The sequence below is a fragment of the Neomonachus schauinslandi genome, chromosome 15 (genome assembly GCF_002201575.2).
Source record: "Neomonachus schauinslandi chromosome 15, ASM220157v2, whole genome shotgun sequence".
Taxonomy (NCBI): domain Eukaryota; kingdom Metazoa; phylum Chordata; class Mammalia; order Carnivora; family Phocidae; genus Neomonachus; species Neomonachus schauinslandi.
In genome coordinates, this window is record NC_058417.1 from 56,744,602 (window position 1) to 56,760,445 (window position 15,844).

Sequence of the window (15,844 nt, forward strand, 5' to 3'; positions counted from 1 at the left end):
CAAACCCACAAAACTATCACATCAGACAAAGTAGACATTAATGCATAAAGCATTACTAGAAACAAAGGTGGTCATTTCACGATGATTGCTCAGTCAATTCACCAGGAAGAGAGAAGGTAAATTTAAAGTCTACACGTACCTCATAACACAGCCTCTAAATACGTAAAGGCAAATGAACAGGAAAAAACAAATGCAGAATCATAGTGGGAAATGTTAACACACCTCTCTCAGTAACTGATAGAATAATCACATTCTTTTTTTTTTTTTAAGATTTAGTTATTTATTCTAGAGAGAGAGAGAGAGAGAGAGTGCATGTGCAAGCATGGGAATGGGCAGAGGGAGAGGGAGAGTGAGAGGATCTCAAGCAGACTCTGTGCTTAGCGCAGAGCTGGACTGGGGCTCGATCCCATGACCCTGAGATCATGACCTGAGCCCAAATCAGGAGTTGGACGCTCAAATGACTGAGCCACCCAGGTGCCCTTAGAATCATATTCTTTTTTTTTTTTTTTAAGATTTTATTTATTTATTTGACAGAGAGAGACACAGCGAGAGAGAGAGAGCACAAGCAGGGGGAGTGGGAGAGGGAGAAGCAGGCTTCCCGCGGAGCAGGGAGCCCGATGCGGGGCTCGATCCCAAGACCCTGGGATCATGACCTGAGCCGAAGGCAGACGCTTAACGACTGAGCCACCCAGGCGCCCCAGAATCATATTCTTAAAAAAAATCAATAAATAGAGGATTTGAGAAATATGATAAGAAAATCTAACTTAATGGTCATTTTTAGAACACCAACTGCAAAATACACGTTTTCAGGTGCACATGGCCTATTTTTAAAAATTCACCTGGTTTTAGCCATACAGCAAGTTCTACTTTCGAAGGACTGAATCATACAGAATATTTTCTCTGCATATATTCAGTTATATACTCAAATATATAATTCAGTGATGCTAAAAATCCATGACAAAAAAGCACATTAGGGCACCCCCCTATGTTTGGGAGTTAGGAAATATACTTTGAAATAACCCATAGATTAAAAAACAAATCACAAGAAAGTTAGAATATATTTTGAAATTAATTAAAATGAAAAAAAAAAAAAACAACCCACGATGTACCAAAACCTGTGGGCTATACTAAAGCCATGTTTATTTATTTATTTATTTATTTTATTTTTTAAATGTTTTATTTATTTATTCATGAAAGTCAGAGAGAGAGAGAGACGCAGAGGCAGAGGGAGAAGCAGGCTCCCCGCCTAGCAGGGAGCCTGATGCGGGACTCGATCCCAGGACCCTGGGATAAAGACCTGAGCCGAAGGCAGACGCTTAACCACCTGAGCCACCCAGGCGCCCCTAAAGCCATGTTTAATGTGTTACCTTCGCTCAAGTATCAGAGACGAAGAAAGGCTGAAAATCAATGAAACGGGCGTTCACTTCAAGAACTTAGGGAAAGACCATCAAATTAACCCAAAGAAAGTAAGAGGAAGGAAACAACAAAGATAAAAGGAAAAAACAATGAAATAGGAAGAGAAACAAAAGAAACATCACTCCAGATGCTGTAGACACGGAAAACAGGATGTGAATTTGAGGGACAACTTTATGGTAACGCATCTGGAAGATGAGATGAAATGAGCACTTTCCTGTTTCCAAAAAACCCAACTCCCGATAGTGATGCAGGAAGAAAGGGAAGATCTGAAGTCTTAAAAGAATCGAATAGACTCTGTAATTAAAAAGCTTTTAACAGAATCAACTTGTGGGCTCAGATTGTTTTATGAGTAAACTTTTACCAAATGTTTGTGGACAAGCAAGCTTAACCTTGCACAGACTCTCCCAGAAGAGAAAAGGGCATATTCCCCACCTTGCTTCAGATGATCATAATGTTGATGGCAGCACCCGGGAGAGCACTGTGGGAGGCGGGGGTGCGGGCCGGTCCCTCGCTCAAACAGAGGAGGGAAAATCCGCATCAGCCTGTGAAGCCCACAGTAGGAGGGAAGAGGACGTGTCACGAGCAAAGTGGGTTTATTGTGGGAAGACAGGCCTGGATAACATCGTAAGGTCAATGTGTTTTATCACATTAACAGGGACTTACAGTGAACGTGTTTGATGAGACCCAATGTCCATTCAGGATGGAAGAGTCTTGGTAAACCTCCTATTGGCAAGGCGTTCCCTTGCTTAATAAAGTCCACCTGCGGAAAAACTGACAACAAGCACGTAACTCCAGGTGAAGTGTGGAAAGCTCTCTCTGGAGACCCGGGGCAAGGCCGGGACTCTGTGAGGACACTTACTCGGCATTGCTTTGGAAGTCTCGGCCAGTGAGGTAAGGAAGGGAAAGTCAATGCAGGATGTGAGGATTTAGAAAAGGAGGAAATAAAATTGCCATTATTCGCAGCTGATGAGTTACACAGAAAATCCCAAAGAATGTGCAGGTTAATTAGTAGTTGATAGATGTAGGGTTGATATACAAAACCACGGTACCAGCAACAAACAGAAAGTGAAATTTGAAAACAAACACCGGAGTCGTTATCATTTGCCCCATAATAAACCACTTAAAACACTCAGTATCTTTTTTTTTTAAAGATTTTATTTATTTATTTGAGAGAGAGAGAATGAGAAAGAGAGTACATGAGAGGGGGGAGGGTCCGAGGGAGAAGCAGACTCCCCGCCGAGCAGGGAGCCCGATGCGGGACTCGATCCCGGGACTCCAGGATCATGACCTGAGCCGAAGGCAGTCGCTTAACCAACTGAGCCACCCAGGCGCCCCTAAAACACTCAGTATCTTAAACAGACCCACAACTCATTGTTTCTCATGACTCTGGAGGCTGGCTGGGTGCTTCTTTCTGCTGGCCTCGCTGGGCACCCTCGCTGGGTCTGCCGTGGGGCTGGGGCAGGTGGCCGACGTCGGGCTCACGTGCACGGCTGGTGCCCTTGGGGCTCTCTCTCCACATTGTCCTCTATCCTTCTTTACAGCACGGTGCTCTCAGCAGAGGGGGCCACAAGGGCAGGGGCAGAAGCTGCGCGACCTCCTGAGACCTAGACTTACAAGTCCCAGCACAGCGACTTTGGCCATATTCCACCAGTCAGCCCAGAGAGGTGGGTACTACACTCCATCCTTTGTTGGGAGGAGGGGAAGAGAACGTGCAGCCATATCGAACCCATCGGAGATGCCACTTACACGTGTCCTTAACCTACTGGGGTAAATCTAACAGCAGGTGTGCAGGATGTCTGTATGGAGAACTACAGAATATCATTCAGATGATATAAAATCTAAATCTGTGCACGGTGTGTTGGTTCTTGCCTTCCAAGAAGCAAACACCAAGGCAGGACTGGATGGGCACGAGATTTATAATTATAAAAGTCTATAGTCAGGAACAGCCAGATGCAAGAGATGCATAGGGCAGAGGATGTGGGAAGGGGGGGGTGGAGGTTCCATGAGCTCTCTGGAGAGGGGGTGGGGTGGGGGGGTGGGGGGAGGTGTGCCCCCTCCCAGCACCTCCATGGGCTCACCAACCCCGAAGCTCTCCCAACCCTGGAGGTCAGAATTTGTACAGAGGCTTCAGTGAATAGGCATGGTTGATTAAATCATTGGCCCGTGGTGATGAACTCAGTGTCAGTCCCTTTCCCCTCCCAGGAGGTGGGGGGCCTGGTCCCAAAAGTTCCAACCCTCTCAACAAGGTTGGTTCCAGGTCAAACCAGCCCCCATGCCTAGGGTCTTTCCAAAAGTCTGGGAAGTCCCTCTCCCTGACATAAACCCTGATGTGGCTGAAAGGGGCTTATTATAATTAATAAAAGACACCTTTTTAGCTCTTATCACTTAGGAAATTCCAAAGGTTTAGGAGTGCTGTGCCAGAAATGAAGGCCAAATATACATTTCTTTTCTTTTTAAAGATTTTATTTATTTATTTGAGAGAAGAGAGAGAGCCAGCGAGAAGGGGAGGGGGAGGGGCAGAGGGAGAAGCAGGTTCCCCACTGAGCAGGGAGCCCAACAGGCACTTGATCCCAGGACCCCAAGATCATGACCTGAGCTGAAGGCAGACACTTCACCGACTGAGCCACCCAGGTGTCCCCCAAATACACATTTCTTATTATGAAATCACAACATCACAGAGCCCCAAACAGATTCAAGCATATATGGACACTGATTTTCCAAAAAGGAGCCCTGCAGAGCACTGGATGAAGGGCAGTCTTTCCAAAAACCACAGACTGACTGGAGATCTATATGATAAAAAATAAAATGAGCCCTCCTCCCTCATGTCATAAACAAAAATGAATCCAGCTGCAGGTCTGAAGGTGAAAGGCAAAACAGTAGCACTTCTAGAAAATAACCGGATGGAGCATTCCATATAGTCATGCCTTTGGGGTAGGGAAATACATTTTGAAAAAGACACGAAAGTACTAATCATAACAGACAAGACTGATGAGTTCTGCTGCAGCAAAATCAAGGGCCGTTCTGGATGGTGCAGAGAGGAGCTAACAGAATTTGTGAAGTATTTAGAACTTGATGGAAATGTCAGTGCTGCCTATGGAAACCTGTGGGACACGGTGTGAGGCATTCTCGGGGAGACATGCATTCCCCTGCTGCATTTATACGAAAACAAGGATTTACAAATAAGTGAACCAAACTGTCCACTTTTGAAACAGAAAAAGAACAACAGAATAAAGCCAAAGAAAATAAGAGGAAAGAAAATAAAAGCAAGAGGTTAGGGAAACAGAAAACAAAACAAAAAATAGGACAAACCCAAGTGCTGGTGTTTTGAAAAGACTAATAAAATAGTCCTTTAGCAAAAAGCGGCAAGGAAAAAAAAATGACACAAATAAACAACATTGAAATTAAAAAGAGGGCATAACCAAGAGATTAAAAACTATGATCAGGAAGGACTTAATACCCCACATCTGAAAACCTTAATGAAATAGACACTTTTCTAGGAAAACATTTATTAGCAAAACTGGCCCAGGAAGAAAGAAAAATCTGAACAGGCCAAAAAACAGAAAAGGGAGATGACATGTTAAAGACCTACCTCCAAAGGCATCTGGAAGTTATATATCTGCAAAATACACACACCCCACCACTAAATGTGACAATTATTAGCTAAAAATGTAGGAGAACATCTTCCTGACCTTAAAGCTGGGACAGCCCTCCTCAATAGGAGAAATCAGCAAAGTCATAAAACAATGTTAATAATTTGACCATCTCGGATCTGAAATACCAATCCTATGAGATACCTTGAAAGAGTTCAAAAGAAACACAGCACATAGGGAACCCGGGTCGCTCAGTTGGTTAAACATCTGCCTTGGGCTCAGGTCATGATCCCAGGGTCCTGGGATGGAGCCCCACATCAGGCTCCCTGCTCAGGGGGGAGCCTGCTTCTCCCTCTTCCTCTGCTCCTCCCCCCCTGCTTGTGCTCTCACTTTCAAATAAATTAATAAAATCTCTTTTTTTTTAAAGGTACGCAGCACACGTATTTGCTCCGTTTACATGTATACAAAGCAAAGTGTAAGTATCTGGGACATGTGATACCCTCCCCTGCATCAGTAAGGAAAAAACCCCGGCAGAAAGGGGCAACGACTCCAACAAGATTGTCTCAGGAGGAAGGATTCATTTCCAAATGGCTGGCCAGCAGTAGAAAAGCTGCGCAGCCTCACATTAAAACATCCAACTATGTGCGCCCATCAGGTGAGCCAAAAATCCGGAAGCTAGCCAATACCAGGGCCGAGAGAGGCGTGTGGCGAAGCAGACTTCCCCAGCGCAGGGAACACTGTCAGTGTGAGAGCCCCTTTGGACCAGCTCCTTAGGGGCTGACTGTTGAGTCTGGAAATGCGCACAGGATTAGTTAGCAACTCCTGTGTTTGTATCTGAAAAAGAAAAAAAAAACCCTCTGCGTGCCCAAGAAGGTTTATACGAAGACATTCCTTTTAACATTTAAAAAATGAAAGCAAACACAAGCTTGCTGTGGAAATGTCTGCTGATGGGTGGAGGGGTAAGCAGACGCTGGTGTGTTGAAGAGGCAACGTATTTAACAACAGCAAAAATGAACGTGTTAGAGCCACATAAATCAGCATGGCTTGATTTAAAAAATATGGCGGGGTGGGGGGAAGCAAGATATGGAGTAATCTGTACAGCATGATACTATTTTTATAAGCCACACACCATGTTCCAGGTGCATACATGTGTGTGAAAGGATTTACAACATCTGGAAGGATACAGGCCCGACTGATGAAACTGGTGAAACACAGGGGCATTTCTGAGGGACAGAAGGCAGGGAAACCAGCAGGGCGGTGGGTTAAAAGGGACATTAGCTTTATCTGCAGCACTCTACATTCCCAGAGGGAGAAAATGCAGGTAATGTGCGTGTAGGAACCGGGCGAGGGCAGGCACTCCACGTATTGTCACGCAGTGGGCGCGAGGCCACGGACGGAGCCACACAGGCAGGCCATGTGCAGGGGAGCACGTCCTGATTTTTATCCGGAAATCTTACAAGGTTAAGGTTTTAGAGGGCCCAGCCAGATGTCAGAGGGGACTGGAGCCCCAGCAGGGACCAATGTGACCTCAAGGCAGATGTGCGGGCCTCCAGGCTCGTCCTGATCCCCACGGAGACCAGGAGCCACAGGGGTCTGCCAGGAAGGCAGCAAGCAGGAGCCAACACACAGGCCACAGGACCCGCTCTTCCCGGTCCCCCTAGACCAGAGGCCAATGCTGTGCAGACGAACAGAAGAGAAAGACCCGGGCATATTTTTTCCCCCAGAGACTGAGCATTACCTAAGGGCTGTTTAGTATATCTCTAAGAACTACGTTTTGATTGTTGGGATGAAAAGTTTATTTATGTAATCAGGAAGCTGCAGGTAAGCACTTGCGAAGAGCTGGTTAAGTACAGAACAAATCAAGACTTTACATCTTATGGCCTCACCTGATCACAGCTGGAGTGAGCTTCGTGGCCCTGCTCCCCCTTCTCCTGGCCAACCTCCCAGGGCTTTGCACTCTCTGTCCTCCCCATGGACCGCTGTCTCCTGCTCCAGCTCATATTCCGCAGCCTTAGTCATCACCCCACGCTTGGGGTTTATGGAAGCTTGGGGCCTCACAAAGTTCAAAGTCTGCAACCATTGTAAAGAGGCCTCTCAACTTGGCTTGGGCAGCAGCTGCAGCCCAGAGCTGGACACTCCCAGCTACACAAAGGGGTTTCAGTGGCTGGGGGAGGAGAGCCTCAGGCTGGCCCAAGCTTGGCCCTGTGGGCCCCAGCCCTGCATCTGGCCTCCTTGGACTTCCTGCTTCTGAAAGGGGATGTCAACCACCTCTATTCTGACCTCAGTCTGTACTTTCTGATTAAATTCTTCCTTGCAGCTTATCTCTTAACTCTGGCAAAAGACCCTTAACTCTGGCAAAGTATCCCTTTCCCAAGGTGGAAACCTAAACTACCCCCTTAAGCCACAAACACTGCCCTGAGCCCACAAGACCCCGCATGATTGACCCTAAGACAATGATCAACCTGACCTTCACTGCCCACCGGCACGTACCCACCCACCTTTGTCCCACACTGTCCTTATATAAACCTAGAAGTGTTTTCAGCACTTTGGAGACAGTCTTTGAGACGCTGTCTTCCCGCTGCCGCCTCACTGAAATAAATTCCTTTCTCCTTTCCCCACCACTCCTGTCTCTGCCTTTGGATTTTGCCAACGGCGAGAGGCCAAGCCTGGTCTGTTTGGGACCCCGGGAGCCAGGTGCTCATGCACCATTGGGCCCCAGCTACACTTCTCTTCCCTGCTCAGGCCCCCTTCCTCCACATTTACTGTGAACTGTACCCAGGTGCTGGGAACTGGGCCATCTGTGAGATGCCTTCAGGCCCTGTGAGCCTGGGGACCCTGCAGTTACTGCACAGCACAGACTTGGGGTGTAGGAAAAAAAAATCCGTGCCTCAGTGGAACACGATGCACCGTCTACCATACGTCCTTTCTGCTGTTATGTGACTCCAGACTCTGTCTCTTTTACCGCGTGCAGATGGTCTCTCTAGGGGTTCAGTGATCTCCCCACCCCCACCCTGCAGAAAAGCTAGTTCTGCCTCAACTTAGATATTCATTTCAAAGCTCCTCATCTATAAATAGGTCTCCTTTTCTATTATCTTTGAACCGGTTCTAACATCCGTCTGATAGCTTCGCTGATTAAGGAGTAGAATAAGTCTTTATCTCTTGTCCGTATTTACATCCGAATGAGAATTAGGATTACATCTTTTCCTGAAAATTATCTTTGAATAGGGTTAGACGAACCGAGCTCAGATCTAACTGCTACAGCTTACCGACTTTGTAACCTTCGGGACATTGCTCTTCTCCAAAAGTGGGCTGCTGGAGACGGACACACAGAGCTTCTGAACCCAGGACGCCCGCGCAGCCGCGGCCCCGCCCCCGACCCGGCCCCGCCCCCGGCCCCGCCGCGGCCCCGCCCCCGCCGCGGCCCCGCCCCCAGGCCTTCCTCCGACTACAAAGTCCCCGCCACCCCTGCGGAGCCCAGAGTGCGGGCTGGGAGTCCGCGCGACCGGACAGGGCGGGGCAGCCGTGCCGCGCAGTCCCTCCATTGGGTGGGGGCGGGCCCGAGCCTGTGATTGGCCGGCGGCCGGAGGCGGGGACGGGTTCAGGCCTGCGATTGGCCGGCGGCGGCGGAGGGAGCGGCACCGTGATGGAGGCGGCTGGGCCGGTGACCAGGGCGGCGGCGCGTAAGAGGGCGCCCCAAATCCCGGAGGAGCAGCGGGAGCGGCGGCCGGGGCGGCGGCGACCGCGGAGGAGGTGGGCCGGGAGCCTCAGCGTTCTCGGCCGTGAGACGGGGTGGTGATGCCCTCCGCCGCCGGCCGCGGGTCCACGCGGAGGGGGCCGGCTGGTGGCATTGGTGCCCTTGCAGGGCCGGAAGGGGGTCGTGCCTGGAGGGGGACATCTGAACTGGGTCTTTAGGGAGCATGTGGCGAACGGGAGGAAGGGTGTTCTAGTCGAAGGAACGGAGTGGGCAAAGGCTCAGAGGCACGAAAGGGGTGGACGCGTCCTTCTGAGCCCATGCTTGGTTCCTTGTAGGGGCATTTGCGCACCTGCGGGGAAGTTAGCAGCACCGCTATGGCCTTCTTGGAAACAGCATCCCTAGCTTTGTTTTAAACCCCAAAGAGTGAGACCAGGGGTGTTTCAGACTGGACAGGGATGGCAAAGGAGTGGCTGCCGGCTGGTGGGGAAGATGTTTGCTTTTGGATGAGAATGTTGAGATGGCTCGCTCCCTCCTGAGGGAGGAATTAACAGGTGGCAAAGGTTATCTGGTACCTACTGACGGTGTTCTCATAGGTGCTGGGGCAGGGGGAGCTGAAGGAGAGAGAAATCAAGAAGGAAGGGGGAAGCGCAGGGTGCAGAACGAAATTCTAAAGGAAGCATTTTCCGTAGTACTTGCGCTTTCATGAGACTTGAATGTCTCATCCCCTCCACCCACCCAGGTAGTTTCAAGGTCCCCTAGGAAAGTTATGAGGAAGTGGCCGTGGATGTGGGGAGATTTAGAGAATTTCCACTTTTAAGCCCGTGGCCAATAAACGGCAGCTGCAGTGTCTTCTCACGTTCTAATGATAATAATTGTTTTTAAAAGAAAGCTAATTTGGATTTATCCAGGGTTTTCCAACTCTGTGTGCCAAAGGTTAGAATCCTCCACGACAGCTGGGGAGTTAGCGTGGGTTCCACGGAACACATCCACGGAAACGTGGACCAGGGAGAGAGCCTGGCCCTGCTCTCTTAGGCCCCGAAACTCTCTAGTTCTGTGAGTTTTCTGGCCCCTTGGCCACAGCAGAACCTGTGGACCATGTGAAGTCTGACTTTGGTCTCTGCAGGGTGACATCTGGAGGGCTGGTACGGGGGGCTAGTTGTATTTAGAGGAGAGGAGGAGCCGTTGTGTGTCCAGGCGGAGGGCCAGCCATGGTCCTAACACAGGCTGCTATAGGCAGATCAGCGCCCACTAGTCCCTCTGGTTTGATGTGTATTTCCATAGTTTGCTTTCAAAATGTAAGTCCAAGAATAGCACCCCCTCCTCCACGTGTCTAGATGGGGCCTAGTCCATTTGCTTGTCAGTGTTCTTTTTCTTCATGCTTTTACTTGAAAAAAAAAAAATTTTTTTTTAACTCCCTCATTGCTTAGAATTGAGGAGGAGCAAGAAGAAGCCGTCTTTCGTGAAGTGGTCAGTTTTACCCCGGATCCTTTGCCAGGTGAGACGGACTGAGGCTCTGAACGCTGTCTCCGTGTTCACTCCTCTGGCTTCGGGGCAGGCCCGCCGCTTCCTGGTCTAGTTTTTCTCTCTCAGTTATTGTCAGAGCATCTCTGGGGATCCCATACTTTCCATCGGTTCCTCATTGTTTCCTCCTCTGACCAGCTAGATATTATGACAAGGACACCACCAAACCCATCAGTTTTTACTTCTCTTCGCTGGAGGAACTCTTGGCATGGAGGCCCGACATGGAGGACAGCTTCAATGTGGCCTTGGAGCCCTCCGAGTGTCGGCAGCCCCCGCTGAGCAGCCAGAGGCCCCGGACCTTGCTGTGCCATGACATGATGGGCGGGTATCTGGATGACAAGTGAGGCTTCTCGAGGACATGGCCCGATGTTAATTCTGTTGCCTGTTTTCCTTGCCTGGGATGGGGATGGAGGGGAAGAAGGCAGGGAGAGTGAGAGCCATGTGGCAGAGAGCCCTGAGGTGGAGACGAGCCTCTGGACCAGACTGCCCTGTAAGAGGACATGGGTCAGGTGAAAGCTGGGGCCTCGGGCAGCCCTGACACCATTTGCTTCCAGGGACTGCATGCCCTTGAAATCTGCTAGGCGGGGCGGGTGCAGCAGCAGGCACCCCCTTCACAATCCTGGGCCCAGAGCTGTGGTCCTCACCCGACCCCTTCAGCTCTGACTCCATCCTTGGCCCATCGGCTCCAGATGCCCAGCTGTGACACTCCCGTGTCCCTCCCAGCCAGGGGACACTTCCTCCAGAGTGGCTGCGGGGTCCGCTCAGACGTATTAAACGCCCAAAGAACAGTCTTGGATGGGATGATAGAAGGGAAGGTTTAGTTGGAGCCGGTCTCCAAGGGGCAGGCAGAAGCAGGTGGCGACATCTCGGGTGCAGCTCGTGGTTATCAGCCCAGCCTTACGTGCACGAGACGGTCCTGGAGAAACTGCTCAGGGGACAGTGCGGGGACACCAGGCACCTGGAGTTTTTGCATGAGCCCTGCCCCTTTGCTTTTCTCCTGTCTTTGTCTGTTGAGGCTGCCAATGCTTAGCTGCTCAGCCGTCGGGTCCAGTGGTGACCGCCTGCCCCACTTGGTGAAGATGTTTCCCTTAAGACTTCTTGATCTCAGGGCCAAGGTGCAGTCCTGCTTCTAGCTCCACCCGGTGTCTATGCCGCGCCGAGTGCGTAGTGAGCTTCCGTTTGTGTCGCCGGCCAGGACTGAAGAGAAGCTTCACCGGGGTCCCCGTGTCCTGGGTCCCGACTGCTCTGTGTCTCGCGCAGGTTTATTCAGGGCTCCACGGCGCACACCCCCTACTGTTTCTACCACTGGCAGTCCATCGACATCTTTGTGTACTTCAGCCACCGCACCGTGACTATCCCCCCCGTGGGCTGGACCAATGCTGCACATCGGCATGGGGTCTGCGTGCTGGGTGAGACCCCGGTCACTCATGGGCACAGCTGCCAGGTGACCCAGTGACAAAAAGGCCTTTGTCTGCTTCTGAGGGAGTAGGGCTCCTCACCTGGGGCTGCCTTGATAGGTTAGGACAGGTGAAGGCAAACTTCTGGAAGGGACCAGGCCACCTGGTCACTGTCATAAAGAAGACAATGCAGCCATAAACAAGAGGCCAACAGATGGGCTGTGTTTATGAAATAGGTGGTGGGTGGACGTGGCCCATGGGCCACAGGTGGCCGGTCCGTGGGTGCAGTGGTTGCTTCTCAAGCTTTCTTCCCCCGCACCTGAATCATTTATTGGCCTGTTTAGCACTGATTGCTGGGCTCGGCCTGCGGGGCGTTTGACTCCGCAGAGACCCGGGGCGGCCAAGCATGTGCACGTGTAAGCAGCTTGCAGGCCCGGCTACTGTGCTGTTGCAGGAACCACACTTTGCTAACTGCTGGGTTCGCCTGACCTCGTTTCTCTCCGTCCTGGCAGGGACTTTCATCACCGAGTGGAAAGAAGGTGGGCAGCTCTGTGAAGCCTTTCTGGCCGGGGACGAGCGCTCATACCGAGCCGTGGCTGATCAGCTGGTCCTCATCGCCCAGTTTTTCCGTTTCGATGGCTGGCTGATCAACATCGAGAACTCTCTGAGTGTGAGCATAGCCTTCTCCTGGTGCTTGCCCAGCCCAGCCCAGTCACCACGCGCTGTCCCTCTGTCACTTTTCTTGGCTCACCGTGGCCGGTTAGAGCCAGCCCAGACACCTGCGTCACTTCGCCGAGAGACAGAATCTTCTCCGGCGCCGTGTCCAGGAACCTTGGTTGGCTGAGCTTTGCCTTGCTGCTCCTTCAAGGCGCCCCTTTCCTCCTCCTCCGTCCGCTTTGCTTGGGCTGCTCGTGTGGCTTCCCTTGGCACCACCCTCCCCTTTCATGGCGTTTTATCTTTTCTTCATTGCTGCGCCCGTGTCCTTCCTGCTTCAGAAAGGAAGGACAGTTGGGGCCTCTGGGGGGCTCAGTGGGTTGAACGTCCGACTCTTGATTTTGGCTCAGGTCATGATCTCAGGGTCATAGGATCGAGCCCCATGTCAGGCTCTCCGCTCAGCAGGGAGACTGCTTGGATTCTCTCTCAAAAGTAAATAAAATCTGGGCGCCTGGGTGGCTCAGTTGGTTAAGCGACTGCCTTCGGCTCAGGTCATGATCCTGGAGTCCCGGGATCGAGTCCCACGTCGGGCTCCCTGATCAGCAGGGAGTCTGCTTCTCTCTCTGACCCTCCCCCCTCTCATGCTCTCTATCTCATTCTCTCTCTCAAATAAATAAATAAAATCTTAAAAAAAAAAAGTAAATAAAATCTTTAAAGAAAAAAAAAGAAAGGAAGGACAGTGGGAGACATCTGGCTGGACCCTCACCTCGGTGGCTGTGGGGTTCGGGGGGGCTCCAGGGACCGTGGCTTTTTTGGAGTCTGTTTGCTTCGGAGGTTAAGCTTCCTCCTGTCTGTCCTGCCCGGGGCTCTTCTGACAGCAGACCTCGCTGGGCCTCACCGAGGGTCTGCTGTCTCCCTCTCCAGCTGGCCGCAGTGGGGAACATGCCCCACTTCCTCCGCCACCTGACCACGCAGCTGCATCAGCAGGTGCCGGGGGGCTTGGTGCTGTGGTACGACAGTGTGGTGAGGAGTGGGCAGCTCACGTGGCAGGACGAGCTCAACCAGCACAACCGGTGAGGGTGGCCCTCTGGGCGGAGCGGGCGGGGCAGGGTCGGAGACACCGGCCGCCGGCGGGGAGGACCGGCGCGCTGTGCCGAGGGCTGCAGGCTGAGCGCTCCCGGCTGGGCCCCTGCTGTCCGGAGCAGGCTGTGGTCTGGTCCTGGAGGCAGCCCGTCTGGGGCTTAGGATGGAGGCGAGCGGCTCAAGGGGAAGGAGGAGGACGTCCAGGGTGGGCAGCCCCCGGGCCTCTGCGTCTGGGCCTCATGGCCTGTCCTTGCCGCCTCGCAGGATCTTCTTCGACTCCTGTGATGGCTTCTTCACCAACTATAACTGGCAGGAAGAGCACCTGGAGCGGATGCTGGGGCAGGCCGGGGAGCGCCGAGCCGACGTGTACGTGGGAGTGGACGTGTTCGCCCGGGGCAACGTCGTGGGCGGCCAGTTCGACACGTACAAGGTGCACGGCGGCCCGGGAGCTGGGGGCGGTGGCCTGCGTGCCTTCCGTGGCCTGGTTTTCTCGTGGACCTTCCATTCCCATCTGCACTCAAGGGAAAGAGAGGCAACATTGTTCTCAGAGTGGGGAAGCTGAGGCCCGAGACACATGGGTGACGCCCCAAGGCCGGGCTGTGCCCTGAAACCCTAACTTCCATCCCGTTGCTGCAGTCAGGCGCTGGCGGGCACCGAGCGGGCGGTTTAAAGCATCGGGTGGGCTTGGGGAGCTCTGGCAATGCGTCTGTTCCCAGGCCGCTCAGGGCTGAGGACCTGGTAAAACAGCCAGTTTGGGGAATTGCTGGTTTAATAATGAGGGAGATTTTTTCTGGCAAGGCAAGTCATGTCAGCCGTGAGGAGAGACAGGGGCTTGCCGGGGCTGATGCACCTGGTGCAGGATAAGTAGGGAGTCCGCTTGTCTCCTGGGCCGTCGGCCCTGCCCCTTCCCCAGTGCCACGGGGATGCTCTTGCTCATTAATTAAGCTCTAAGTGAATAAATTAATCCAATAACTGAAGATTCTCTCCACCCGCTGTGAGTCTGATAACGTGAGAGGTACAGCGAGGGAGAGGCACGTGCAGGCTGTGAGCCCCCCCGCGAGACCCCGGCCCGCTCACAGCCTTTCTTCCCATGGCTACGTGCTGAGGGGCTACTGGGGTTGAAGCCGCCCTCGGAGCTGGGAGGGAGGCCTCACCAGCCAGGCTCCGTTTTCCCCCCTGACTGCTGTCTCCCCAGTCGCTGGAGCTGATCCGGAAGCACGGATTCTCGGCGGCCCTCTTCGCCCCTGGCTGGGTGTATGAGTGTTTGGAGAAGAAGGATTTCTTCCAGAACCAGGACAAGTGAGTCCTGCCCGTCCCAGGCAGGGGCTTGGTGTTGGCCGGATGGGGGCTCTGGCAATTTCTCTGGTTTCCCAAGGTAGTTCAGGCCTTGCTGTCCACAGACCTTTCCAGGGCACGTAGGGCGGGGATGAGGGGCTCAGCTCGAGAGAAGCCAGCCATCTTGGCTGCTTCCAGGCGGGAGGGCCCCAGCGACCTGTTAAACAGGAAGGACGGAGGTTGGGGACCCCGGGGGACCACCCCCGCAGACCTGCATCTCCCACACATTCAGTGGGGTAGCCGCGCTCACTCTGGGAGGGATGCAGGGGCCTCGAATTACAAAGAGTGAGTCAAGGATCCCCCTGCCCATTTCCCTGCAGGTTCTGGGCTTTGCTGGAACACTTCCTGCCCACACACAGCATCTGTTCTTTGCCCTTTGTCACTTCTTTCTGCCTGGGCATGGGGACGCGGAGAGTGTGCTACGGCCAGGTGCGTGGGCTTCCCGGTGGGGCTGCATCACGGCACAGGGGCTGCCCCCCGCCCTCGGTCTTTGGTCTCACCTGGGAGAGGTGGGGGGTCGGGGCGTGGGAGGGATGGCGGCCGCGCTGCTCCCCCGACCCCTGGCGCTCCCCAGCCCTCCCTTGTGTGGCCTTGTCCTCCAGGAGGAGGCGGTAGGGCCCTGGTACCACCCAAGTGCCCAGGAAATCCAGCCCCTGTTTGCAGAGCACAGTTTGGAAGGGGCCGGGCGGGGCTGGGTGAAGACGCACTGCTGCCTGGCGGACGCCTGGAACGGGGGCAGCTCCCTGCTTGTCCGCGGGCTGATTCCGCCCCACGTCGGACATGTGGCCGTGAGGTAGGGGAGTGAGTGGGGGAGACATCTGTGGGATCGTCCGCTTCCCCCTCGCCCCTGTCCATCCCTCACAGGCGGGCAGCAGCGGCCGGGAGGAGGACGGAGGACAGAACCGAGGGGGTTCTTTTGTGGTAAAAAGCACATAACCTACAATTTACCATCTTAAGCATTTTTGAGCGTGTGGTACAGTAGCATTAACTATCTGCCCGTCATTGTGCCACCGGTTTCTAGAATGTTCTCACCTGTCCCCACAGAATAGCTCCCATCCCCCCCCCCCCCCCCCCCCCCCCCCCCCCCCCCCCTCTTGTGTGGCCCCCCTCCCTCCCCGCTCTCCCACTCACGTGAGGTGCCCGGCACGCTCCCC

General features: G+C 53.1%; 1 protein-coding gene and 1 long non-coding RNA gene across 2 annotated transcripts in view; one reads left to right on the top strand and one right to left on the bottom strand.

Moving 5' to 3' along the window:
- Positions 1-5,817: 5,817 nt before the first annotated feature.
- LOC110572496 lies at positions 5,818-8,291 on the bottom strand. Its single transcript, XR_002479860.1, has 3 exons — positions 8,273-8,291; positions 6,893-7,076; positions 5,818-5,840 (listed from the first exon to the last, which is right to left on the bottom strand). It is a non-coding gene; the product is annotated as an uncharacterized LOC110572496 (long non-coding RNA).
- Positions 8,292-8,563: 272 nt separating this feature from the next.
- ENGASE (endo-beta-N-acetylglucosaminidase) overlaps positions 8,564-15,844 on the top strand; it is a 9,436-nt gene continuing 2,155 nt past the window's right edge. Inside the window, exons 1-10 of the mRNA XM_021680814.1 lie at positions 8,564-8,756; positions 10,128-10,195; positions 10,360-10,561; positions 11,482-11,630; positions 12,131-12,288; positions 13,197-13,345; positions 13,620-13,785; positions 14,551-14,654; positions 15,011-15,119; positions 15,293-15,483. Of these exons, the coding sequence (XP_021536489.1) occupies positions 8,650-8,756; positions 10,128-10,195; positions 10,360-10,561; positions 11,482-11,630; positions 12,131-12,288; positions 13,197-13,345; positions 13,620-13,785; positions 14,551-14,654; positions 15,011-15,119; positions 15,293-15,483 (1,403 nt within the window). The 5' untranslated portion in view covers positions 8,564-8,649. The remainder of the gene's footprint in view (positions 8,757-10,127; positions 10,196-10,359; positions 10,562-11,481; positions 11,631-12,130; positions 12,289-13,196; positions 13,346-13,619; positions 13,786-14,550; positions 14,655-15,010; positions 15,120-15,292; positions 15,484-15,844) is intronic.